Source organism: Epinephelus fuscoguttatus, linkage group LG6 (assembly GCF_011397635.1).
Source record: "Epinephelus fuscoguttatus linkage group LG6, E.fuscoguttatus.final_Chr_v1".
NCBI lineage: Eukaryota > Metazoa > Chordata > Actinopteri > Perciformes > Serranidae > Epinephelus > Epinephelus fuscoguttatus.
In genome coordinates this window covers 39818439-39844594 of record NC_064757.1, presented here as the reverse complement: position 1 = coordinate 39844594, position 26156 = coordinate 39818439, and the positions used below count along the sequence as shown (strand labels likewise).

Below are 26156 nucleotides of genomic sequence, written 5' to 3'. Positions count from 1 at the left end.
CAGTTTTTTCTGTGACCCATATCTGACATCAGTGTGAAGTTATCTCTGCCGTGACATGCCTCACATGCAACCAGTAACATCACAAACATGCACGTTGGAACAACAACACAAACTCATATTTTTGAGACAAAGGCATTTGGGGGGAAAATGACAAAGTGGTGCAAACATCCATCGTCAGAATGATTTGCTGCACAGGTCTGAAGACAATTTGCCATATGTTGAGAAGGGGCACATGGCTCCTTTGTTTCAAGATACCGAGCTGTCGTAAAATAGGATATTTTTTTCAGACTATAGAGGCTTGGAATTATGAGCCGTTGGAACAAAGGCTGACACATAGAGACAGTCTCTATGTGTCAGCCCTGCGATAGTCTGGCGACCTGTCCAGGGTGTACCCTGCCTCTCGCCCGATGTCAGCTGAGATAGGCTCCAGCCCCCCGCGACCCTCAAGAGGATGAAGCGGTTAGAAGATGAACAGAACAAAGGCATATTAGTGAGAAGACAAAGAAACGCAAAAGCCACAGCTCCACCAGCAGGTTGTGGTTCTGTGGAGAGAGGTGAAGGTGCGGGAGGAGTCAGGAGTGGTGGGGCTGCGATGTGGAGGGTTTCACCGAGAACCACATTTCCTCCAGAACTTTAAGATGTCTAGGGCCACATCAGAAAGCTTCACAAAGTGTCTGGCAGTCATGCTGTATTGGCTAGCTATCAGGGCAGCCTATCACAGCAGCAGTACGGCTTCTGCATCCTTCTGTAGTTTGAACAGACAGCTCTGACACTGTATGATAAATGATCTGCTCCTGTGCAGTGAAGTATGACATGAAAAATGGGCTATATGGGAAAAAACACACAATTTTTCCAATATAACCGTTGTCACAGTGGTTTAATGACAAATGATCGAATTTGTTTGATCGGATTTAGGACCACAAATGAAAGTGGGCCAGAACTGATAGGAAACAAATCAGATTTCTATGTCCACACTGCTTCTGAATTAATTATTTTAATTAAATCCTCACTTTGAAATGGTAGCATTTTAAGTGAAGATTAAATTAAAACTAAACTCCAAACCACAGATACTCTGTAAGAAGCTACACACAAAGACTTAAAAAACTTCCTTCTCTCTGGTCTCCTGCACGAACATCAGTTTAGTCTTACAACACATGCTTGTTTAACGGGGGTAAGATAATTGGTCAGAGATCAGTGAGACATCAACACTACTTGCCTGGAGGCATTAGGGCATGCTTTTGGCCCAACTCCTGAGATCCACCTTTGGCGTGGCTCAACACAACTCTGTGCGATTAAATGGACAATGGAAACACAAATCAATGCTGCATGATTTGACTCAGTGCAGCCAAAAATGCCAAAGGAAAAGCTCTACCTGTGAATGTGTCCCTTCATTATTTACAGTGACTCTAATCAGTTAATGTTGAAGTAAATGCTCTTTGCTGTCACTAACTTCATGTGGAAAAGATTTTTTAAAAGCAGGTTAAATGTCTTAATGCACCTTCCTGATCCAGTCTTTTCTTTTTAATCCCTTTGCAGATTCAGATGCATTGTCTACCCATTCAAGCAAAAGCTGACCATATCCACAGCCACCTTGATAATAGTCATTATCTGGGTTCTGGCCATATCCATTATGTGTCCATCTGGGGTGATGCTACAAGTCACCAAGGAGCAAACCATTCGGGTGTTACTGGGGTATGACAACAAAACGACCCCGTTTTACTGGTGCAGAGAGAACTGGCCGAACCAGGATATGAGGAAGATTTACACCACTGTCCTGTTTGCAAATATCTACCTTGCTCCTCTTTCCCTCATCGTGATCATGTACGCCCGGATTGGCATTACGCTTTTCAAAACAGCGGTCCCAACGGGAGGAAAGCCGGGGCACGACAACCGCCACACTGTGTCAAAGAAAAAGCAAAGGGTGATTAAAATGCTTCTAATAGTTGCTTTGCTTTTCATCCTCTCCTGGCTACCTCTGTGGACCCTCATGATGTTGAGCGACTATGCCAGCCTGACTGAGCAGCAGTACAGGATCATCAACATTTACATTTATCCCTTTGCCCACTGGCTAGCCTTCTTCAACAGCAGTGTCAACCCTATCATCTACGGTTTCTTCAATGAGAATTTCCGCAGAGGATTTCAAGCTGTGTTTAAGATCAGCCTGTGCACTGCGGACGGACAGCGGAGGAAAACCTACTCGCACAGGCTTCAGGGAAACTCCGTGCTGCCAGCTAATAATGCACCAACGTCCCTAGAGCCTATTTCTCTCAACAGCCTGGATAAGACCTCTTCCAGGCGACCCAATCACGTCACTGAACAGGACTTGGTCATGGAAGACCTGGAGAAGGCATCATGCAGCAGTGGTGGTGTGACCGCAGTGTCTATTTGAGGTGACACAGATATATTCTTCTTGGTGATAAGCAAAGGTGTTCACTTATCAAGAAAAAATGTTTCTATCTTTTGAACATCGTTCCTCCACTGACTATTCATGTCTAATTTGTCTGAGGCAATTTCAAAACTGTCAAAATAAAACAGGCAAAACAAAAGTACAAAATTGGATAAGATTACACGTAAAGCTATAATTTATCGTTTTGAGTGACCTGCGAACAATAGAAACAATAAACGCAGAAGGATACCTCACAGTGTTTGCTCCTGAAATAAATACATATCCAAAACTAATGTTTAAATTGCCAACTTGGAAAGAAAATACTGGTTGTCAACCTTTTCTTATCACCTTTAAGCCACACAATGTGTGTTGCACATATTGTGCCTCATTAAAAATGGCAGCAGGATGTGCTGTTGAGATTATCAACAAAGGGAAAACAATTTCGTTGGACTGCATAACTTGCATTGATAACAGTCTACTGTCCTGCTCCATGACGTACCTTATAAAACCTGTATGTATAAATGTACAGAGATGCATCAAACATGTATGTACAGTGATGTCTGCAGAGCAGATTTCAAAAGGGCTCTAACAACAAATCAAAGACTTCAGCACAGCAACAGAAGTTGAAGTAACACTTTTTCAAGTATCACAATGGCCTTTTACACAACCACATTTTTATTTCAGAGAACAAAATTCTTCAGAGGGATGCTGAACTTGATCAAGGCTTTTATTTTGTTAGGATGATTTTCACAGCAGCATTTCTGACGGACTGCAGAGAATAAGCCCACCTACCTCTAAACTGTAGCCATACCGTACTTTTTAAACGTAATAACAACAATGAACCCTTAGCAACGTAACTCAGTCTTAAGTAAGTCAGGATTACAAATTATTTTACAGCTTTTCAGGCTACTTACATTGCTGTAATCTACATTTCCTACTGAATAGTTGATTCTTGTGAGGAAAATGTGAGGAAATGTACCAGGCTTCTGTAGGGCTGCCCTCCAATAGTCACCCAAATGTTAGTCGACCAGAAAGGTCATTAGTCGGGAAGATTTCATTGGTCACTTAGTCACAGAAAAAGAAGAAAAGAAAAAAAAGTGAACCTCTATTAGGAGCTGTGCCTTGTCAAAATAAATCAAAACCTATATGACTGAACCATGTGGGAATTTAATTTGAAAGGACAGACACAGGAAGTGGCCACGCACAGCAGTCAGACAGGAGTCTTGTTACAAACCAATCACAGCCGACAGATATCTTTCCCTTCTGTAAATATTCAGTCTGATGAATACAGAAAAGTTGATCATTGATCATACATCTGTCCCATGGACGATGGTCGACACACTTATAAACAGGGCCTGGCAGAAGATCAGCTCTGCACTTAGGATTGCAGGTAAACAGGCTATACAATGCTTGTTAAACCTTGGACGCAACCTGCCACTATGCTCTTGAAAGCTGGCACAAAAAAGGCACAAGAGCAGCACCCAGCGCCCGACCTTGCGTTTTCCAGGCGGTCAAAGATGCAGCATGTGTACGGCTCCTAATTGCCAGGGCTGGTACCTGCGGTTATTCCACAGGCTAGTTAATAACATGTCGGGCAGGAAATCCAAAGTGTGGGATCATTTTGAGAAGGTGAAGGATGAACCCAAGGTGATATGTAAACTCATCTTCATTGGTCGACTACAAACATGACGTATCATCTGAAACATGGAAGTAGCTACATGCCCATTAGCCCACAGCGTCATTAACAGGCGGCTCGCTCAGTGTGTGACATGCACTTGGAGATAAAATATAGGCCTATATTAATGAAGGTTCATTAGTACGGTTTTGTATTTCTCTGTAATGTAGCACAGTGTTAACAATGTTACTGATACTATTCTTTCTCACACCTTCAACTCAAATCACCAAAATATATCATTTAATAATTAAAATAATATTTTAAGCATGCAAGTAACTAGTCAACAAATGGCCCTAAATGACGACCATTGGTCGACTAGGAAAATTCTCAGTCTGGGGCAGCACTAGTCTACTGAAACTGTTTTGCCAGCAGCTAATGGCCTATGAAAAGTGAAACAGAGGTCTTTATCTTTTCAGTTTTTCTGAAAAGTTGAAACATCCTTTGGGTTTTCTGTCTTCATTATGGGATAACATGGCATCTGGCAAGTAGATCTGAGCATTTTTCCATTTTAATGAAGAATAATCACTAGCATTTGGAGCATATGAGGCTCTGACAGCATGCCAATGGCTAAGATTCATTATGCTGATTAAAGAGTTAATTTTATGGTAGTGTAATTACTGTAATGTCGGGGACCACTTGTACCCTCTCACACCAGTCAGACTGTTGTTGCTGGTGCTTCTAAAATTCAGGCCACATGTCCCAGCTTCCTCTTGGACAAAAGTTTTTGCTTTCAATTAACTGAATGGGACTGAAATAGTAAGGATTATTTAAATCCACATTTCACTGTTCCTGTGTCGGTTTTAGTTTAGTCTGCAGCTGACGAAATACACCCTTCCACTGTTTTGTACCATAAAGCAATCCAAGCCTGATTACCAGACTGAATTGTGTTTGTATTCACTTCAATGACCTGGGCCCAGATCCCAGTACACATGACCCCAAAGCTCACTTTGTTAGATCAGTGTGAATACTGGTGCAGTATGGAAAGCCGTGCCCTAGTCCGCTTGAAAAGGTCATCTCAAGTACAGTTCATATTTACACTGAGTTGCAGCCAAAGGCCCCCGGAGCTTCTGCTGGCGGGAGGCAGAAAGCTTTGAGCTCGACAGCAGTGGCTTCTCCTCTGGCCAGCAACAGAGCTGCGTCTTGCTGCTCCGCCGGTCCCTGCTGATGATGGCCCCTGGAGCAGCAATGCACTGTTTACAGCGTCCTTTGCCACACTCTAGCACAACAAAAATGTCATGTAGATGATGATGCAAGTGTACTCAGGTATGGAATAAAATTACTAAAGAAAGCTGAGTGTTGGGAATGGATGGCAATGAGGGGGCTGGGGGCAATTGTACTCAGGCACAGTACGAATCATTGTACCTAATTTGTAAGCACCCTACTGTACGTCTTGCCTTGAGTCTGCTAGTTTTCTGTTTGAGAGGGGGATGTATTTGTTTTGCCGCAGCCAACATCCTTTTTTAGTTGAGACAGAAGCTGGGGGAAGCAGTTACTGAGAGCGCTTAACATTTGCAACAATGCAATGATGATTAAAGAAATACACAGATCTGTGAGTTGCTGTACAACAACCTTTTCAAGTGTGTCAGCCTCATCCACACTTGTGGTCATTGTTCTACCCATATATATGTCTGGCTATGACCCAAGAAGGTGCCATCCCTGTCCTAAATCCAGGGCATGCTGGCTCGACTGTGTTTCCAACCAAGGAAAACAACCATCAATAAGTACAACAATGAAATGCTACTAAGGTTTGGAACCAGGCTAAAGCAATCCAGCAAATATTACTCCAGACCAGTGGTACACAATGTGAGGTGTAGCACAGAGGCTGATAGAAGCTGCTAAATGTTTTTTCTGTTGGTCTGCTTTACTCCTGAGATGAAAAAACAAACAGTTCGCACACTGCAGGGATCCAGTGCTAAAGTTTTAAGCATTATTTGACGTTTTGAGCATTATGCTCTTCATCAGACAGTTTTCTGCTTTACTCCTGGCAATTAAACTAATGTCTTACAATTGATGTGACAATGATTTGCTGGTGTGAAACTGCAAAACCTTTAATTATAAAGGTGTTACTTGAAACTGAAGATCGTTAGTCTGAGTCACTTAAAATTACTTCACCGTAGCCATTTAAATTATGGCTTATTTTAATGATAACACAGACATTTAGGCAGGAAATCGTGCACACTTTTGCACACAAAAGCAAAAGACCAATTCTGCAAGTGACACGCATGTTAATGCTTTCATTATTTTTTTTTTTTAAACCTGTCTTGAAAAACCTTTGAGCTTAGAAGAGAACTGTGATTCTGATTGTGTGTGAGTGAACTACTTACAAATTATTTTTATCTAGGCTTTTATTCTGAAATCTGCTCTGTAAACATGTACATAAAAGGTGTAATGATGCTGAATTTAAAATTATTTGTTCATGAATATCTCATGAGCCTGTTACGAATGTGCCATGTAAATCTGAAAGTGTTTTGCTGTTTGTTTTATTTTTTGAACAGTCTTGTGCAGTTAACTCGTACAGTAAACGGGAAAACAGTGGGCATGCATCGGCCCCAAAACATGTTATCGTCCGCTGTAAGTATTTGTGACTGAGTTTAAAGCTTAGATAACAAGTGATAATGTGAAGCTGTCTTTGTGAACTGGCTATTAGGGAAAAATTCTTGCAGGGTAATGAACCAGACAACCTTTGAGTCAAAGGTGTTTTACATACTTTAAACATCTATTGTTGGTGTGGCGTTTAATACATTTTTAAAGGGGTCCATTTGGAAAATTTGTACAGCAAAGGTGTAAGAACCAGAAACAATGCATTTCTCTAACAACACAGTCATGAACTAATTTGAGAATGAAGCTACAAAAAGCAAAGTGACATGGTACATTATCTGGCAGCCATACTGGAGCTTAGCGCTTCTGTCTTTTCAGTCGCAGTGTACTAGTGACACTATTCTGTTCATAGGAACCTTTACACCCCAATTTTTTCTAGCGAGGACTCTCTGCAGCTTGTTGTTGCTCTCACCTGTTGTGAACACAAACATCTTGCTTAAACAGACGAAATAAAGAGCTGCGCTTCACAGATAATTAAGGTTAACTCAATGAAAAACAGTGTCAGCTGTTCAGTGTGAGGCTGTGTTCATACATCTACAGAGAGACAAAAGGCAACAGGATGTGTTGGAAAGCTGCTACATAAGCAGCAACAAGTGGCAGAGGTTTCAAAACAGTTTAACATCATCTAAAGTGCAAGAGTAAAAACTCAAAGACAAACTGATTGTGATCTATTCTAGGCAGTTTAAACAAATACTTTTGTTTGCTTCACCTAATTTATCATCAGTTTTTCTTTTGTGGCACAACCAGCTGAGTCATACATCAGTGCCAATTCAGACAGAACTAAATTTCCTAATGGGTGCTGACAGCGGCAGTGTGAAAATGATGCACAATTTGTTAACTGCAAGTGATAGATTGAGTAAACTGTTCTATCTGCAAAACCCAACAGCTTTTTCTGGACACTGACAAAGCGCCATACGGTATCCATATATCGTTTGCAGATCTATAGTACAATTCAATTTTCAAGTTGTAAGCCAAGTGTACACAGTGTCTGGCTGCACCACATTTCAATGTCCACTGGAAACGTTTCAGAAGTGGGACATCTGTTCTTCATGAGACGTGCTTTGCTGATATTATTTTTGTTTTGCAAGCATAAATACAGCAGCTCATTTAGATGTGCTGACAGATGCTGTTTGGTTGTACTTGATTATGACAACCTTTAGTTGATTTTATTTTTTTTTTCGTGTGGTTTTAAATGTTAATAAAGGCAACCTCCCGGCACAGCTGCTGTCATTAACTTCTAATTTTGTTTATTTTCCATGATTATTAAACAATGATATCACCTGCAGATCAGCAAATTGGTAATAGCTGCTGGTCAGCATATTGTGATAGTTGAGCTGCCACAAAATTTTATACTTGGTTAATTATTGGACAACAGAAACAGAAAAATATGTAAGCAAGGACAACTATATTGTGAATTCAACTGCACTAAAACACAGTAGGGCTGACAGAGCAGGAGAGGATTGAAATAACATTTGGGCCACTCACTTTTCTCCATCTGTCTCTCTGACTTCATCAACAGAAAAAAGCGCACTCTGTGTGTGTGAATAGAAAGTCAGAAACTAGCTAAACACACCATTAAAAATTAATCCCTGTCAGTTGCCAGTAGGCATTTCTATACATTCACAAATGAGTTTCACGCCTCAGAGATGGCAGTTGTGATGGAGCTGGAGCGTGACGCAGTTGGATGCTGTGTACATTAGGCCATTTGTCTGCTCGTGAGGTGTGACAGGTCAGACGTAAAGTAGGGCCAGATCATCTGAGCCATTAGTTGAGCACTTTGACTGCAGATTTTAATTGTTTGAATAGCTGAGAGTAGCTCTGCGCTGGGATCACTGCCACTGCTGCTGTTATTAAGGGTATAGGTGGGCAAAATAAGCTCAGGCTCAACCTACACCTTTTTTTTTTAGGTCAGAGAATATTATGTTTGATTCTGTTTTGTTTTGATATAGGCCTTATGATCTGATATATTAACTACTTTCATAATTGTATCATCAATGTGTTGCTTTTGTATATAAATGACCAGACCAAATACACAAAACGAACTAATCATAGGGGAAAGAAATGGCTCAGACTGCACTACAAGATTTTAACACTTGTCATAAGCAAACACATTTAATCTTACCACTAACATCATTGTCCTAATCGTTCGACGTCTACAAGTACTAGTCAAAATCAACTGGAGGAAGCTTTTTACAAATGACTGCAGGCTTCGGGCATTTTAGCCTTTGTGACATTTGGCACATTGGTGTAAAACGAGATTTACTGGGGTCAAATATTGTCACATGAGATTCATCAGAGACACGTGACTTAGGTCAGGGCTGGCCAAACTTTTTCGTTTGTGGGCCATAAACAGAAAAATAAAAGGAGTCATGATACAAACAATAGTAAATGCATAGTTTTCAACCAGTTACACAGCAAGAAAGTCAGTGTTTCTGGACTAGGAAAGCCCAATTAATTTTCTATCAAAAGTACTACACAACACTACTAAACTGTTTGATTAGTGTGCCCACATAATACAAAAATTTTAGGCCTGCCACCATGTTTATTGAGGGAATGTTTTTATGAGACTAGAGGTAGCGACATTGAGAGTTCAAATTAAGTGCAATGGCAGGTCTTGCTAGTGGTAGCCTAGTTGTTTAAGATGACAGTGACATTGTGTTTAACTGGGCAGTGCAATTTATTATAAATATGCTTGAGCCATATTCTACTTTATTTGAAAAATTAGCCACGGGCCATTTAAAAATGGGCAGCAGGCTGCAATTGGCCTGCGGGCTATAGTTTGGCCATCCCTGACTAATAGGGGTGTAACGGTACACAAAAATCACGGTTCGGTACGTACCTCGGTACACAAGTCACGGTTCGGTTTTTTTCGGTACAGTAATGAAAAAATAGACAACTATTAAATATCTTTTACTTATTGATAACCTTATTAAAACATACCACCACAGCAGTTAACTCTTTTTACACAATTTTTGAATGAAACAAATATATATAAAATCCTGCTTTTTCACATTGTTTGAATGAAAATAGAAATATAAAAGTGAAAAATAAAATCCTGCTGTTTTTTTAACACATTTTTTGAATGACAAATATAAATATAAATTTCTGCTTAAATTATTTTACTCAATTAAAACAAAAAGTATAGTGCAGCTGGTCAGCTTTAAAGCCTGCTCAGATTCAGTTTTACTAGGGACTTACTTAGCTTTCTCACTTTGTTAAAGTACAGTAAACAAAACATGCTTATATCTAAAGTGCAGCTTAAACAATTTTACTCAACTCCAATGACGTTGGTTATTTCTTTAGCGCGATGGTCAGGGAAACGCTCTTTCTTTTTAAACAACGACGTTATCGTAGTTTGCACCAGATTGCTTTTTCTAGTCGTGCCGGTTAACGTTCAAACTCGGGTGGTGTCGCTTTAGATGCGTTAGCATGTTAGATGTGTTTCCAAGTACATACCCGACCGCTGTTCTGCAGTGTCGGCACACTGCTTTTGTCTTGTCCACTTGTTTATTTCCATCTTCGTATTTTACCCTCAAACCAAAGTGTTCCCAAACGGAGGACTTAAGGTTTGTGGGTGGGTCTTCAGGTTCGTCAGGCTCACTTGCCATGTTGTCAAAATGCGAGAATGCGCCGCACAAAGTGAAAGTGGAGATTTACGGTCGGACTCGGTCTGTCACTCAATTATGTCCGTCGGGGAACTAGATATTTTAAATGGTTCGGCTTGCAAAAACGGAATTAAAATAAAACAAAATAAAATAAAATAATATCCTGCACCCAATAATTCGGTACAGGGTCATGCCGAACCGAAAGTCGCGTACCGAACAGTTCAACACAAATACATGTACCGTTACAGCCCTACTGACTAAGGTTACGAATTGTTAGACCAAGTTAGCCTCAATGCTTATGAAATAATTGTGAATTTAGAAACACCACAGGGATCATCAAACAAGCTGCCGTTTCTCCAGGAGACCTCCAACATGACACCAGACATGGCTTTCTAACACCCTCACACCCTTCTTTTTTGTGCTCATAACTCATCCTGCCGTGGTTTGTTACTGCACTCAGCAGTGAGACCTTGACCTCTCTGGTTTGGAGACATCCTGTCTCCGTTTCGGGTGTGCTTATTAACAAATGCAGTTGCGAAACTCCTCTGTGACACTGTTTTGACCCCTTTTTGAAGAGCCAGTTCACACCTCCTCACTGAATAGTGCTGTTCACTTAGGGGAAGTGCTATTATCTATTATACACTCCTGCAGAATTTATCCTGCTGTGATTTTCTGGCTGAGTGACCATGTGGAAACCCTGTTCATGCATCCAGTTTATAATTAGATGCAATTCCTTTAGGCTACTGAACATGCTGAATGCATTTGTGAGTGCTGTTATGTACGCTACAAAGCATTGTGGGCCACAAGTCATGTTGGGGTGTGAATCTGAATTCCTTTGAATCAACTGAATGTAGTTTAGATTTCTGATATTTTAAGTTAAGCTATAGAAATCAGGGTAATTTACCAGCTCAGAATCAGGATCCAAAGTGGGACCAGCAATCAGAAGTCCAGCATTTACAAGCCTAAAGTGGGAATAAGCCAGAGTGTTAAAAAACATCAGGGAGGTCAAGTCAGTTTGTTTCCTTCGTAGCATCACAGCTATGGCTGGGCAAATGTTAGCTTTCAGTGCCAACACTGATTGGTACTGATCCCAAACTAATACCTTTTATGATACCATATTTGGAGAAAGTAAATATGTCAGGGTTAGGTTTTTTTTTTCTGTAACATCATAGGCCACTGCTTAAGGGGCCATCCACATGCTGTGTCTTTTGCACATACAAATTTATAATTTCAAATGGAGACATCTGATGAGCACGCTTAATACCGAAAGCAAAGCTGTCACGGGGCAAATTTGTTGCAATGCACCTATATTTTTTGGTCGTGTCTGTTGTGTAACCTAGCAGCACCTTCCAAGGCTGAGGAATTAAGTGCCAAAAACTTGAGGCTTGAGGCTGGCTCCAAAACAGAGTAAATCCCCATTGACCTTCATGATAAAATGCCAAACTCAAACAGCCAAACAGCCTGGTACATAAAAGGGTTGTGGTCTCTACAGATATCTTATTTATAACTCATAGTTTACATTTTATTAAGGCTTAAAGACATGCATATTTAAGGGCGGGACGTTTTAGTGATAGGCTTTCTACTAAGTGTCGCTACAGTCAGTGTCAGATCCAGCCGTCACTCCTCCACAGCTCCAGCCTCTCGTCCAAATAAGGTAACATCTGGCTCCAGAAAAACAAGACGGCGACAGCTAAAATGCTCAAGGCTTCAAAACGGGTAACATCATAGTAGCTACGTCCATTATTTTATGTAGTCAATGGGTGCACTGAGATGGAAAAATCTCAACATTTTCGAATGTAGCAAGAACACCAGAGGTCACATGATAAGTATTAACCAATCAGCTCCACAGGATTTGCTTCAGCCTTTCCATCTAGGGACATCACAACATTTGGTTGAGAGGTCAGCCTGCTGTCAATGATTTACGGTGCCAGAAATCGATTTATCTTTGTTTTGATTTTGTGTAGTTTTGTCAGTGAGCTGACTGCTAAATTTTGAAAATTCTGAAAGCCACAGAGCTGGCGTTTGCCTTGCGTTTTTAGATGCAACCTGTGAATGGCCCTTAATGCTTTTGTCTTTTTTAAAGAAAATTTTGTCCACAGCATATATAAATAGTTGTTATGTAATTTCTATATCATTTTATATAATTAAGTTTATATTTTTTTCTCTGATTTAGATCAGGACAAAGCTATCAAAGAATAAGTCAACAAGCCCAAAATTCAGACCAACTATTCGATGCCAACTTCCAATTCTCAACACTTTGATACTAAGGACATATAGGTGCACATACAGTATTCAACACCCAGTGCTACTCACAACTTTTTAGTTTGTTTTCAAACAGCTGTATTAAGCAGCCATTTCCATTGATTTATTGCTGCCAAAGTCAGTGGCATCTATAATAATCTAAAACACCTTTAGACTTGCTGGCATTATGAGCATTGTCTGTGAGACATTCAGCACAAACAAAATGTAAAGTGTGACACTTCAGTAATGAATGTAATGAATTTGTACTTCTTGGTGCCTGTGGTGAAAAAAAACTTTTCTCTCTGCTTCATTGTTTTTAAGTATGGACACATTACTGTGAAGTTCCTTTTGGGGATCTAGAGACTCTTGGTACCTTTGTATAGTCTGCACGTGTATATCTTGTGTACTAGCATGTGTGTTTTTTTGTGTCTGAACCTACACGTTCTTATATAATATCAAAAATAACAATTTTTAAGATTTATTTGTTGGGACACAAATTGCAGATTGCTGTTTTTACAGGAATGGAGATAGTAGGTTTTTATAGAAAGTAAGGAAGTGAATGGTGTCCTATTTAATTGTGAAGGGCTATTCATCACATTATATATTACCTCTGTGATTGTCTGCAAAAAATATAACTGCGAGATTTATCGTCAAGATTCAGAGTGTCAACAAAGGCTTGTGAATGCCACCGCTTTGCAGCATAATTACTATTTCATTTGCACATGATCTGATGTAATTTGCTGTATATAAAGAGGATCAAGAATTTAATTATAAGAAGATTTCACTGCTGTGTCTCCGGTTAGAAGCAAATTCTCATAATTAAATACAATTTCAAACAGATTTTGTATGAAATCTTTGACACACTGTGGAATACAAAGTGGATCTAATGATAGCATTTACTTTCGTGGACTTCGATATTATATTTGCCTGATGGAGGCAATGAAATCAAGTAAGAAAAGCATTCTGATTACTAATCTCATTAGAATTATGTTATGCTCATGGCAATCTAACTGCTTAAATACATATGTCCTGCCTTAGTGTTGTTTAGATACTGGTGAGACGATGAAATAAAATCCAGGAAGTCCCTTTGGATTACAGGTTAATGCATCTGAAGACTTAAATGACACCCAAACACTGCACAAACATTTGTATTTACCACAGACAGGATTTTACAACTGGAAAATTAACATGACAGAAACTGCTTTATCTTTCATCTTTACAATTGTGAGGTGAACAGTAACAGTAGAGTGTTTGACAAACTCGTTGCATTTTTTTTTCATGCTGGTCTCAGATTGATCTGATAGTGGCTGCTCACTTAAAACTCATACATTATGAAAACTAACATGAAAGAGCATCTGAGGTATAACACTGGAAGGTAACTGACTTCACAATGAATTGTAGAGGTTGCATAATGTAAGCAATGCACAAAGAGGTGTTCTGATTCATTTGAAAACAACAGACAAGGTGAAGGTAAAGAACACCATGACAGAAAGCCGAAGCATTTCCTTCACCAGGCCTGCTCATGTATCAGAACAGCTCAGAGGGAATTAAAGCTCTTATACTGTGGTCAGCGACCAAAGAAAAAGGGAAAGTTTTCAAATTGTCATCCACTTTTTTTTTTAACTGTGTTTGTAGTTGGTTTAATGTTAAACTGCTTTCAGACCTAGAGTTGTCTTGCTTTGGTCTGAATCAAGGACTAATTTTGTTTCAAAGTTGTATAATTGCCTAGAGTTGGTTCGTGTTCTCACGGCAGCATTTACAAGCGGACCAGATCAAATACCTTGTGTGAGAAAGCTGCTCTTGATTGGTCAGAATTTCCATGCGGGCAAAATCCAGGAATTAAAGCAAACGTTGAAGAAGAGTACACTTGAAAGATAAATGTGACACTTTCTAATGTCACAATGGAGGGACAACTACGCAGGTTGATTTTAGCGCTGCTCATTGTGGACTATTTTGATGCATTGGATGTGCTGAATGTGCATATTAAGGCAGTACAGGAGGAGGTGCACATTAATAATCCTCCAGGACTGTAACATGCTCATGTTTAACCCAAACAATGTGTCATGTGACTGCAGTTGGTTCAGATCCAGGTCGGATCATGTTCTCACCACAAATGAACCGCAGCAGAGTTCGTTTGTAACCAGACTGAGACCTTCTTGAAGGGTGGTCTCTATTGGTGCGCACCTGAGTGTTATTGCTGTGTTCACACCTGCCCAAACGAAGCGAACTTAGGGGGCAAACGAACAGGGCAGGTGTGAAAGCACCATTAATTTTCAGTTGCATATTAAGTTTTAGTTGGGTATCTGCAGTTTAATATGTCTGACACACTGATTCAGACCAGTTGCTAGATCGTGAACCAGTATCATGATACACAATTTAAAGCAGCTGTGCAGAACTTCCCGTTTTTGTTGATTATAGCACCCCTTTTGGTCGAAGCGGTATGACACCCACAGCCTGGTGTCGTAAAATTCCGACTGCAGCCTTCGGCTTCATTCGTAAAATCTCGACTGCAACCGGCAATTACCGCATGCATTTGTTTTGGAGAGCGAGAGGAAAATCATAAATGCTCTGGTGTAGCTCTGAATTTCTTATAAACTGAGGACAACTGCCTGCTGTATATTTGTGTTTATGGTCACAGTCACAGATAATTTTGTGGCGTTTGTTGTAACATTACTAGACAAAAGCAGTTCACATCAGCTAACGGTACATTTAGCTTGTTTATAACTTCCATGTCGTCATATATTGAAGTGAAACAACGTCTAACAAGTTGCGGTATATTCTCTAAATAAAAACAAAAATTACATACCTGTCGATTAGGAAAAGGGCCAACTCGGGATCAGTTTTAAAACCTTTCAAATCTCTCAGCTCTCTCCACTTGGTGAATGCCGACCGAGATTTACATGCATTTGGGCTCGAGCCCTATCACTGTCCTGTTTAGCCTTCTTCTGTTCTTTTTCTTTTAGATGGTGCTCCTTCTTTATCCGCCATGACATCGAAAGTACAACCAAGTCCTTATAGATACATCTGGTAAAACTGTTATGTGTTCAGCAATGCCCGTTACATACTGCTTACTCAAAGAACACTCTCTGTAAACACGGCTCTTCTTCTTCTTCTTCTCTCAATTAATTGGCGGATCGCAAACAACTTCCAGGTGCATACCACCACCTACTGTAAAAGAGACTACTCCCTACTACATGTCATTTAGCCTGTTTCTTAAATCCTACTCATAAACACGGCTCCTTCTTCTTCTGTGGTTTAATGGCTGTGGGCCGCTGCAGGCGTGCAGACTTACTTTCGCCTCCAGGTGTCGTATTCTGGTTTGCTGACTTCCGCTGTGTCTGACCCGAGCCAGGCTACACTAAATAGCCATATAGAGAAAGGTTTTTTTGTCGCTGTTGGGTTCAACTAAATATGTGGATCTCAAGGGGGTGATACGAACTAGGGACAGTTTTATAAATGGTAAAAAGTTCCGCACAGCTGCTTTAAACAGAGAAGTTTAAGAAAAAACAGACAAAAAGAAAGGTTTTATACAGAATACAGTCAATACTCTGATAACACAGTCAATGTTAATGTCAAGGAATGACTCATTTAGGGGATTTTTTGGAAGCAAGAATGGAAAAGAACATGACTAATCACAGCCAAATCCCCTTTGACAACCCAGTAGGGAGACTGTTCGTAAGCTACAAGCTATTTTAAGGTTGACTGACTCTATTGCATTGTTCTTTTTGACTATGTAACAACCACTTAATTTGTGCCATCAAATAAATTGAAATGTTGGCAAAGCAAAACACCCTTCAATTTATTACTGTATTTTGCAAAGAAATGTGGAAATATTTCTGTTCTTTTGTGATAATGATAAGGATAGAAAGGACTGACTAGATCAATATCTGTGTTGAATTCATCCCGGCATGGCGCTTTCCTTCTTTTGAAAGATGTGTTTTTCTTTTAAAAATCTGTGAAACAGTGAAAACTTCTTCATCATACAATTCATACTGTTGTTGTGTTATTTCATTTCAACAAATACTGGGCTATTGAGATATGTTTACCATTTTGTCTATGAAAAAAGATGCAAAAGTATATTTATTTACAGGAGAACAAGGGAAACAAAAAGGCTTTGTCTGAAATCATTCACTATATACTTGTTTGTAATTTTATACTGTAGTGGAGTCCAGCTGTGCAGTGAGGGTTTGCACACCTTGTACTCATAACGTCCCACAGTATGACATAGAAATTTAAGAAAGGTTATCAAAGCCACTATCTGCTGAACTGAAATTACTTTCAACAAAGAGCCATGACCAGAATAATGTCATATCTTTCCCAACCAACACACTATACAGCCTGTATTGTGAGTGATTTCCGACACAACCTTTCTATTGATTGAGTTCTTTTCTGCCTTGTTCTCAGTGTACCTACTGTAACTGAAAAGCATATTGCTTGCCTTCTGTCTTTCTGCGTTCTACATACATTCAGTGACCCGAAAAACAGACCCCTGTTTATTCCCTTTAGCTTTTTCTAACATGAATGTTACTTGAACTATTCATTTGGTGTCCTTGGACTAAGACAGGATGTCTTTTTGAAAGAGGCCTCATCTGTATTATTGCATACGCTATTCAGTTGCTTAAGCTGCAGGTTTACATCATGGCCGGATGTCAGATACGCTTTCTGTGTGTGCTCAATGTTTTGTACGCTGAGCCTGAGAGCTTAATGTACAGTGTATTAAGAGAGCACAAACAAATAGACACAACTCAAGCAGATAAAGAAATATCATCATCAATTTGATGACCAATGTGCGGCACTTGTTTTTGGCCTGGTTTGTGGTTGTGGTTTGTAGTTGTGCTGGAAAATCACCCAAATTAAAATTAAGTTTTATGCAATGGTAATATAAAGTTAGTCCCAGCTGTGTGCATCACTTTTTGGTGTCCCCCTTTTCTAAATGCTGTGCATGTGTCATCAAACTGGTGAAGCTGTTTCTTCATCAGCAGCCCGTGGCCACAACAGCTCACGGAGGATGCATTGAGTTGCATTATGATGCGTTCAAGCTCTATTTAGTAACATTAAATATTAGGCAGAGAAAAATTATATGGTTCTCATGATGTGTTCAGTGTAATCTTGTAAAATGTAATTTTTGGCGAGAAACTTGAATAAATACAGCTGTTTAAAGAAGAAATTTGTTTCTGTTTTTCACAGCAATATAAAATGGATATTAGAGAGGGAATTATGAGCAGAAAAAGCTTCTGGAGCAGCTTTTTACAGAGATGTTGCATGTTGTATCAAAGGTTGTTTCATAAATGTGTATGACTGAATTTGTGCTCATTCAAAGGTAGTGTAATAGAGGGCTTAGTTACTTTAAAACAGTTCATTTTCTATAGTTTAGATTTCTTTTTCCCCTGGTACAAAAGGGGAAATAAATAACAACAAATCCAAAATAAACTAAAATACAAAAACATCAGTATCGGCCCAGAATTTCAAAATCCGTGCATCCCTACTAATCATGCAAGATTACCAGAGAGGCAATAGAGTGCTAAATGGATGAAGATTTTTGTAGGACAACCCAGAAGTTACCACCTGCCTCGGTTCCCTTGAAAAAAGCCAATGGATTTCCCAGTTTTTCAAATTTTGGATTACTGCAGGAAAAAAAGCTCTGTGGCAAACATTTATGATACTTGCATGTTTTGTTCAACAAAATAAATTTTCACATTTTATGATTACTGAAGCATATATGCAATCGCCAGAAGTAAAAAGCTGACATTAGGCTACACCAAGGTCGTCTGAGTGGCTAACTTCTGCAGTCTCATTTAGCCACTTGTTAGCAACCGCCTTTTTTAAGACACGTAAAAAATTCATGAGTGGGGCACAGATGAACATTTAGTTGTCACAGAACAAAATGCGAAAGTTTCCTCTGCTTGTGTTAACCACAGACCTTATTTCAGGCACCTGACCAAAAACCCATTCAAACAACTCACTGACTTCAAGATGAGGGAATTGCAAGTGCAAAAATTCTGACTCATTTCCAGTTTTAGAATTCATTCTCGACCCTCTTTAAAGGTTTCAGTCATTCCTTTGGGGATACATAAAATCCATGAGTGGATGAACCTGCACTGTTCTGATAAGCTGTTAAGCAGAGCTCTGGCATCAAGGTTTTGACCTCCAGGTATTACAATGGCCCACCGTGCAGCAGTTGAAAGCAAAGGGTCTCCCATAATTATCCACCAAGGGCACCCACTCACCCTGCAGTCCCAATAATAATCACACCTTCACGTTACATAACAGAAAATTAATGGTTGTCTGAAGAAACAGAGGCTCCATTTCTCCAGTCACTGAGTGTATAATTCCCCTGTTTATTTTGTTAGTATGTAGTATTGAATTAATGGGAAAAAAGCTGTGGTTCTGTTTATGCAATTAAAATTGTCAAGCTCATTTCTGTCCTGCCTTTGTATAAAGAGATATTTCAATGTGCCCAAACTGTGAATGGGTGCATCTGTGTTCTTGTTAAGAGCAGAATGTCCAAATGGGCATTAATAAAGATACTGGTCTTAACTTGGAAACAATAAAGTACCAAAATCATTCTCCACCACAGTTATCGATTCAGTGTCAACAATCTAAAGAAACTATGCCACACATTGCAGTTTATAGTAATTGGTGCGATGCATTTGTAAGCAGCTCCTTCTGGGCTTTGTGAGAGATCAGAAATTTAGTGGATATTGATCTTTCTCATTTCTATCATGTTTTTATTTTTTTAAAGACCAAAAATCCAACACATTCTCACTCCGACCTCATCACATATCAATGTTTGGTCATGGACTTTCCATGTTGAGATATGACATGCTAGGTACCCTAGGTGGGGGCTGTTGACGTTCTGGGCGCTGTGTCAACTTAAGCCTCTTACGTGCATTGTTTGTTTTCAAAATGCACTTCGTTTTCACAGGAAATGTACAGTTTGCATACTGTACAGTCTCTTTCAAAATAAATGCACTATGTCGGTACAACTCTGTACCGACATAGTCAAGTTTTTTTCCTTCAACAACAAAAGCACGTGGTTAGGTTTAGGAAAAGAGAACGAGCTTTGGCTTTACAATCTTACAGAAAGCAAACACAGGCCACCCGGATGAAAGTCGGTGGTTGTAGGACCCATCCACCACCACTCCTGCCTGCCCCAACCGGACTTGCGCTTCTTTAACTTTTGTTGTTGTTCCGTCGCTCTTCCCACTGATGCCACCCTGCGCAATTAAACAGAAACGGCACCCAGTCGTGTATCATGCTGACGTGAAAGGACGGCTTTTTTTTGTCGGTGTCTGATATCAGAAGTCATTGACCAAGCGCCAGCTTTTAACAACTGGGTGAAACCGGGTTGAAAAATAACATCGGACAATGACAACTGTGAGTGGCTAGTAGAAAATACTGTTTTCAATGAGATGACATGAATAGTGAATTGAAAAGTTAGTTTCTCTGCAAGCAAACATCAGATCTCTGCAAGCTTCATATTGTTTTGGGGGTTTTTTTGCGAGTGAGGAACATTCAGAAGATGTGACTTTAGAGCTATACAGGTCTGCAGCGTATAAATTACAGTACGTATACATTACATACATATATCCATATACTAGGGACGTCAACGTTTCCCATTAATTGGTTAAACACTGAGAACATTTTTGACCAGTTACATGTCGGTCTATAGGTCAACTTTGCCACTCTTCAATCTACTGCACTGCCCACCACCCAGGTCTGGTAGAAGCTAGCTAGCTAGCGGCATTGCTTATTTGGATGCCATCCCAACCCAAGAGTATCACTGTGGAAACATTGTGCCTGCCCTCGATCTCCTCCCAGCTAGACCCAGTGAATAAGCAGCAATAAATTGTAGAGATGTACAATGATTTTGGCACATCATCGGTATCGTCTAATTTCAGCTTTAAAATGTACTATCAGAATTTGCCAACATGCTTTTTCTTTTATTGCACAATGAATAAATATTACATACATTAAAAAGCACTTCATGTCTCTATCTGCTGGTGGGTCAACATGATAAGAGTATGCAGGCAGAATATGATGTTAATTCCACTACAGAAAAGACTCAATCGCTTTATTAAGTATATATATATATAAGAAAAAACAGGCTATATTGATATTTGCATCAGTTATCAGTCAAATGAGTTGTAACATATCAGCATATCGGATATTGGCAAAAAATCCAATACCCTGCATTCCTAATAACTTGAGCCATAAAACCCCTTCAGCATTGTTTAGTATGTTACCACTGTTAGCAGTGTCGACATGGCTAGTGCTGCTAACATAGTCAACAATGCTAAAATGGTTTTGTTTGACAAAACAAAACCATTCAAAAGGAAAGACTACAGTCACATTTGAGATGTTTTTTAAGGCATTAAAATTGTTTAAAACTGCACAAATATTTGCCACAAAATATTGGTTATAAGTAGCTTTAATAATAATTTTAAAAAAAAAGGTTAATAAGTCAGTCAAAAACGTGTATTGTTGGTATTATTCCTCCAGTTTTTAACCCCCTTCTTTTTCATTAGAATGTAGCTGATTTGGTTAAACTGCTGTTGGACGCCGTGTCGGTGGGACTCCACAAATAGGCAGTAATATTATGTTGTTAACTTCACTCAAAGCAACTGACAAGCTCAACTGCAGGTTATAAACAGAACATGTGTAAAGGTGACAAAGATTATGGCTGATCACTAGGACACTTGAGCTTCTAAAAAACTGATAACTGGTTTAAATCACAGTGTATTCTAAGTGTGCGAGGAGCAACTCAAGAGTCCAGATGGATTATATAAAGAAGGAGAGGAGGAACCAATGGTTGGGGCGCCTTATTGTCAGAAGAGGCTTCACTACAGAGAGGATTCAGCTGGAGTAAAGCAGCTGGCACACGGAGGTCAGCTGGTGCACAGAGAAAACGAAACTCTTTCCATGAAAGAGATGAACTGAATGATCTTGTGAGTCATGTTCTGAGTCATTTCCTTTTTCAATGATTATTTTTAATTGAAAAAAATTAGAATTTCAATGGTACTTTCACACTCAGAACTTCAGAACTTCCAACCATTCATGCTTCTAAAAATTAAATAGATCATGTGATGCCAGTTTAAACAGCCTCATAAAAACGAATCTGACTTTTTTCCTGGGTCACTGGCTGCCAAGGTGAAGCCAAAGATAACACCAATGTCAATATCAATTATCTCTTACTAGGAATCCTGATTGGAAGTGAGACATAAGCGAAACATGAGTGGTCTTATCATCCAATCCACACTTACTCCAGCTTTGTAAAACATCTCAGCTGCCTGTCAGTAGATGGAGAGCTGAGTAGATGGTGCTAACCTGCCATTACCAAGTTGACTGACAGCAGAAATTCAATAGTTTTCATGTCAGTAGAAATCAGTGTTTTCATGTATGGATTTAGTAATTTTATTTCCCCACTCACCACAGCAAGTGAGGGGAGCCTCTCTCGGAGCCTTAATTAATCGATGTAGATCAGTGTTTGTTTCCCCTACCATTATATTAAGGGGGACGAACCTAAAAAACACCTTCAGTGTGGATTGGCTGTTAAAGGTTTAGGAAACCAAACACTTCTAACCTTGGAAGTGTAAAAATTGTTTCAAATGACTTTGATTCACAGGAGTTTTTACGGCATATTTCTTCACCCAGAGCATATAGTGTGAATAAAGCTTTTGTTAAGGTGGTGGAGCAGTCAGACTAAAAGCGGTGGTACAAAACGAAACCCTTCCAGTTTCACCTCGTAACATTCAATGCAGAGAAATTAGAATAATTGCATTTCATGTCCTCCATTCACCATGCTTCCATATTTTACCAAAAAGTGAATCTGAATCAAACTTTCAGTTTGATTCAGATTAAATTTTTCCTCATTGAGAAGCCTTCAGAGTATCAACATTTTGGCCTTTCTGTTTCACCAATTACAATTTTTGAAGGTAAAGTGATATTTCTCTGAAATAAAACTGTTATTTACTGGCAAGCTGTTTCAATCACAACAGTTCTTCTCCCACTGGGTAAACTAGAATCTTTAAATATACCAATGACACATAAATGAATGCATGAATCTCGTGCATGACATGAGACCCATAACACAGTATTGGGATGACACATGATGTAATTTATACCATCCACATGAGCTGATGATCAGCTGGTCCTACCAACTACGCATAAAACAGCTGAATGCTATTCAGTGGTGGCTGCTGCAGGGCAAAATGAATGTGTATAATCTAGATATGACACCCTGTGTTGTAAGCAGTTACATCTCAGTAAATTACAATGTAAATGTTATTGTAATAAGTTAGTTACCGAGAGAAAATATGTAATTGGATTATTGTTAATAATAAAAATATTGGTGATTACAAAGGGGTTACACCTGTGTATCTTAGACTGAGAATCTTCACCAACACACATCTTCTCTGCTCTCTGTCCCTCTTCCACTTCGCCAAGCTCTGTGTGGACAGAGCCTTGTCCGTGGCGTAACATTACACGCCATAAACAACAGCAAAATCCAGTAAAAGACTGTTAATTTGTTTTTAATAAACAAAATTATAAGCACTCATTTCATTTCAACTCAGTGCGAGAGTCTCTTGCATTGTGCTTCATTTGTGGTGCATTCTGTTCAACGTCCTGCTCGGTGGAGAGACGGGGTGCAGAGCTTTTGACAACTACACTCATCACATGACTGAGAGTGCAATAAACACCTCACAAGGAAAATGCTAAAAACAGTAGTAAAAAGCTATTTCAAGTATTACCATTGCCTAATCTGCACAAGAGATGTACAGACAATAAAAATAAACACTCAATGGAAGTCAATTCACTCAGCCCTGACTGCAGTGAAGCGACAAACACTGGGCAATACTCGCTTACAAGAAAAGAGAAATTCACTCAAAACAACAAGGCTACTATGATAAAAGAGAGAGTTTGTTACTTTATACTTGATTATTTGTTAAAAGAAAAAAATAATAATTTAGGAACAGCTTGGATGCCGGGAACTTTTTTCTTCATGCACTGCAGAGCTATTTAATCATCGAGCATATTCACTGGATTGATTTTAATTACATTAATGTACTTGAAGTATACACTGTGCAGCTGATTTATCTAGAAAATGGAAGGACTGGGACTCAGTTTAAGCACTCAATATTAAATGACTCAGTTTGGGGACAAAAACCTTGATAAGGTCATCACTGCATCAACCAGTTGCTGGTTCATACTCCTCAAATGTTGCTTTTCTCTGTAGTTATGTTTAGCTCTAAACCGACACAGGTAATAGTGTGTAAAAAGAGGAGTAATAAAATGAGGGTAGCAGCAGATTTGAACATTAGCTGCTGATAAAATTAAAAGAAAGAATACATTTGCCTTAAACTGCATATTTGTGTTGTTTTTCAGATAAAACAAGCAACATAAAATGTTATCTTGGGCTCTAAAAATTTGTGATGTGTATTTTCACTACTTTTGAAAATAAACTAAAAGATTTATTGAAAAATAACTGGAAAATGAATTCTCAATAAAGACCGTCTTTAGATGCAGCCCTTGTCGCAGCATGTGCACATAACACTGACTGACAGTGCTGGGCCATCATAGCAAGCTGTCTTTTTGGTTTAGTCTGCTCTTCCCTGTGTGAAATGTCTTTCTGTCAGGGCATAGAAGCTGCACTGAACAGAGCCATTACACTCTGATGATCATAATGGTCTGACTGGAATAATGTTATTCTGCCTAGGCGGTTTTAAAATCCCATGACTCTGAGGATTCAACGGTGTGGCCTTTGACCACCTGGTGCCTCAGTGACAAAGAGCAGCAATTTGTCAAGAGCAGGAGAATTAAATCATACTTGAATACATTTATCTGTGAGGAGTTAACACATTCTCTGCCTGCACAGATATTCCTCTGGGTGCTTTGGTTTCTTTCCACAGTCCACAGATATACAGGTTAGAACTTAGAGGGTAGATGTGACAGACTGGTGAACTGTGATAGTGGGTGCTTCTTGGTATTGTACCTTTCTGTAAACCTTATATTTGTACATTACTATGTATAAGATACCTTTACACTTAAACAATGCTGTGGTTAAAGTGTGATTAGGTTTAGGCACATGATACACATGGTTATGGTTAGGAAGAGATTATGTTTGGCTCAAAAAACGCTGTTTTCTTGGCGCAATCAAAGCTGGAGAAGCCATCAATGTCTCAGTAAAAATAACATCCTTTTGTGACACTATCCCATCAGAAAACGCATGAAGTGTCTAAGTAAAAATACAACAGCTTTGTGGCACTATGCCAGTAGGAAATTCAGCTATGTCTTCTTAAAATAGACCTGCTTTCATGCCACTGTCCTGGCAAGAAATGCAGCGATGTCTTGGTAAAAGACAAACTAACTGCCACTATTCCCGGTGGAAAAACAGTAATGGGTTACTAAAAACACCCACATTTGGTGGCTACAAAACTGCTGGAAACATAATAACAGGTCAACAGGTCACACCGTCCACCATCCCCTCATTTCCCGATGGCAAAGTCAGCTCATATACTATGTCACTTGAGAAATGTATGAATAGATACAAATATAACGTACAATGCCAACATATCTTCTGATGACAGGGCTGTGCTGAGATAGGTTTCAGCCTATGAGACTATATTTGCTCACAACACTACCATGCTCATGTTTAGCAGGTTATATTGTTCACGATGTTTGCCATCTTATATTTGCCAATGAGTAATAAGCCGCACTAACATTTACCTGTAAGTGATAAGCCCAAAGTGCAGGTGAGGATGACAGAAATGCCATTACTTGTGGGAGAACGTCACAAACCAAATATTGGACAAATTAAAATTCTGACCTTATGATAGCGCTACATGAAAAGTCAGGTGATCACCAAAATCAGTATGACTCATCCAGGGGAGACATGGATGCCTGTACAAATTTTCATGGCAATCTGAATCTCTTCAGTAGTTGCTGGAACATGTAAAACCATAAATCTTAATGTTAAGGTGACATGAGGAAAAGTTGGGATTCATAATATGGGTACCATGAATGTCTGCACAAAATTTTGTGGCAATCAGCAGTTCGTAAAATATTTAAGTCAGGTCTACGAACTATGCTGTCATCTCTTGAGCATCAAATCTGATGTTTTTGGACTATATAATACTTGGCTGTATTCCCATCAATATATTTTGATTATTATATATGACTGTTGGGTTGGTGTAAATAACAACACAGATTCAAAAAAAGGCAATGCAGCAATGCCACATAAATGTAACCGCCAGTTCCTTAGGCTGACCTTGTGCTATCAGATGTGGAAAATAAAAAGTGTGGGGTGATTTTTTTTCTTTGTTGGCTCATCATCAACACGTCTCTCTTTTAAAACCACTTAGCGCCGTGCAGGAGAACATGACCACAGCCGACGAATTAACTTGTCACAAAACAGCTGAAGCAAATATGTTTGCATGAAGCCACTCTGTCAGAAGCATTTCTAAACCACATTTCATTAAAGTCAGTCATTCCTCAGCGCTACATAAACCAAACCACAGCACTGCGGAGAGAGAATGCTGCTGCCACGAGTTAACCAGCCTCCCTAAGGGAAGAGTGTCAGGTCAGATGGAGGAGCTGAAGTGTCCGCAGTTAACCTCGCCGGATGAGCAGATATTGCCCAGGCATACCTGTG

General features: G+C 39.4%; 1 protein-coding gene and 1 long non-coding RNA gene across 3 annotated transcripts in view; one reads left to right on the top strand and one right to left on the bottom strand.

The window, feature by feature from the left end:
• The window catches only part of npffr2a (neuropeptide FF receptor 2a), a 40929-nt gene extending 32702 nt beyond the window's left edge, over positions 1 to 8227 (top strand). For both annotated transcript variants that reach the window (XM_049578600.1, XM_049578601.1), the window contains exon 4: positions 1537 to 8227. In XM_049578600.1, coding sequence (XP_049434557.1) covers positions 1537 to 2389 — 853 coding nt within the window. In that variant the 3' untranslated portion in view covers positions 2390 to 8227. The remainder of the gene's footprint in view (positions 1 to 1536) is intronic.
• LOC125890164 (uncharacterized) overlaps positions 1 to 26156 on the bottom strand; it is a 41393-nt gene that overhangs the window by 1256 nt on the left and 13981 nt on the right. The window lies entirely within an intron of this gene.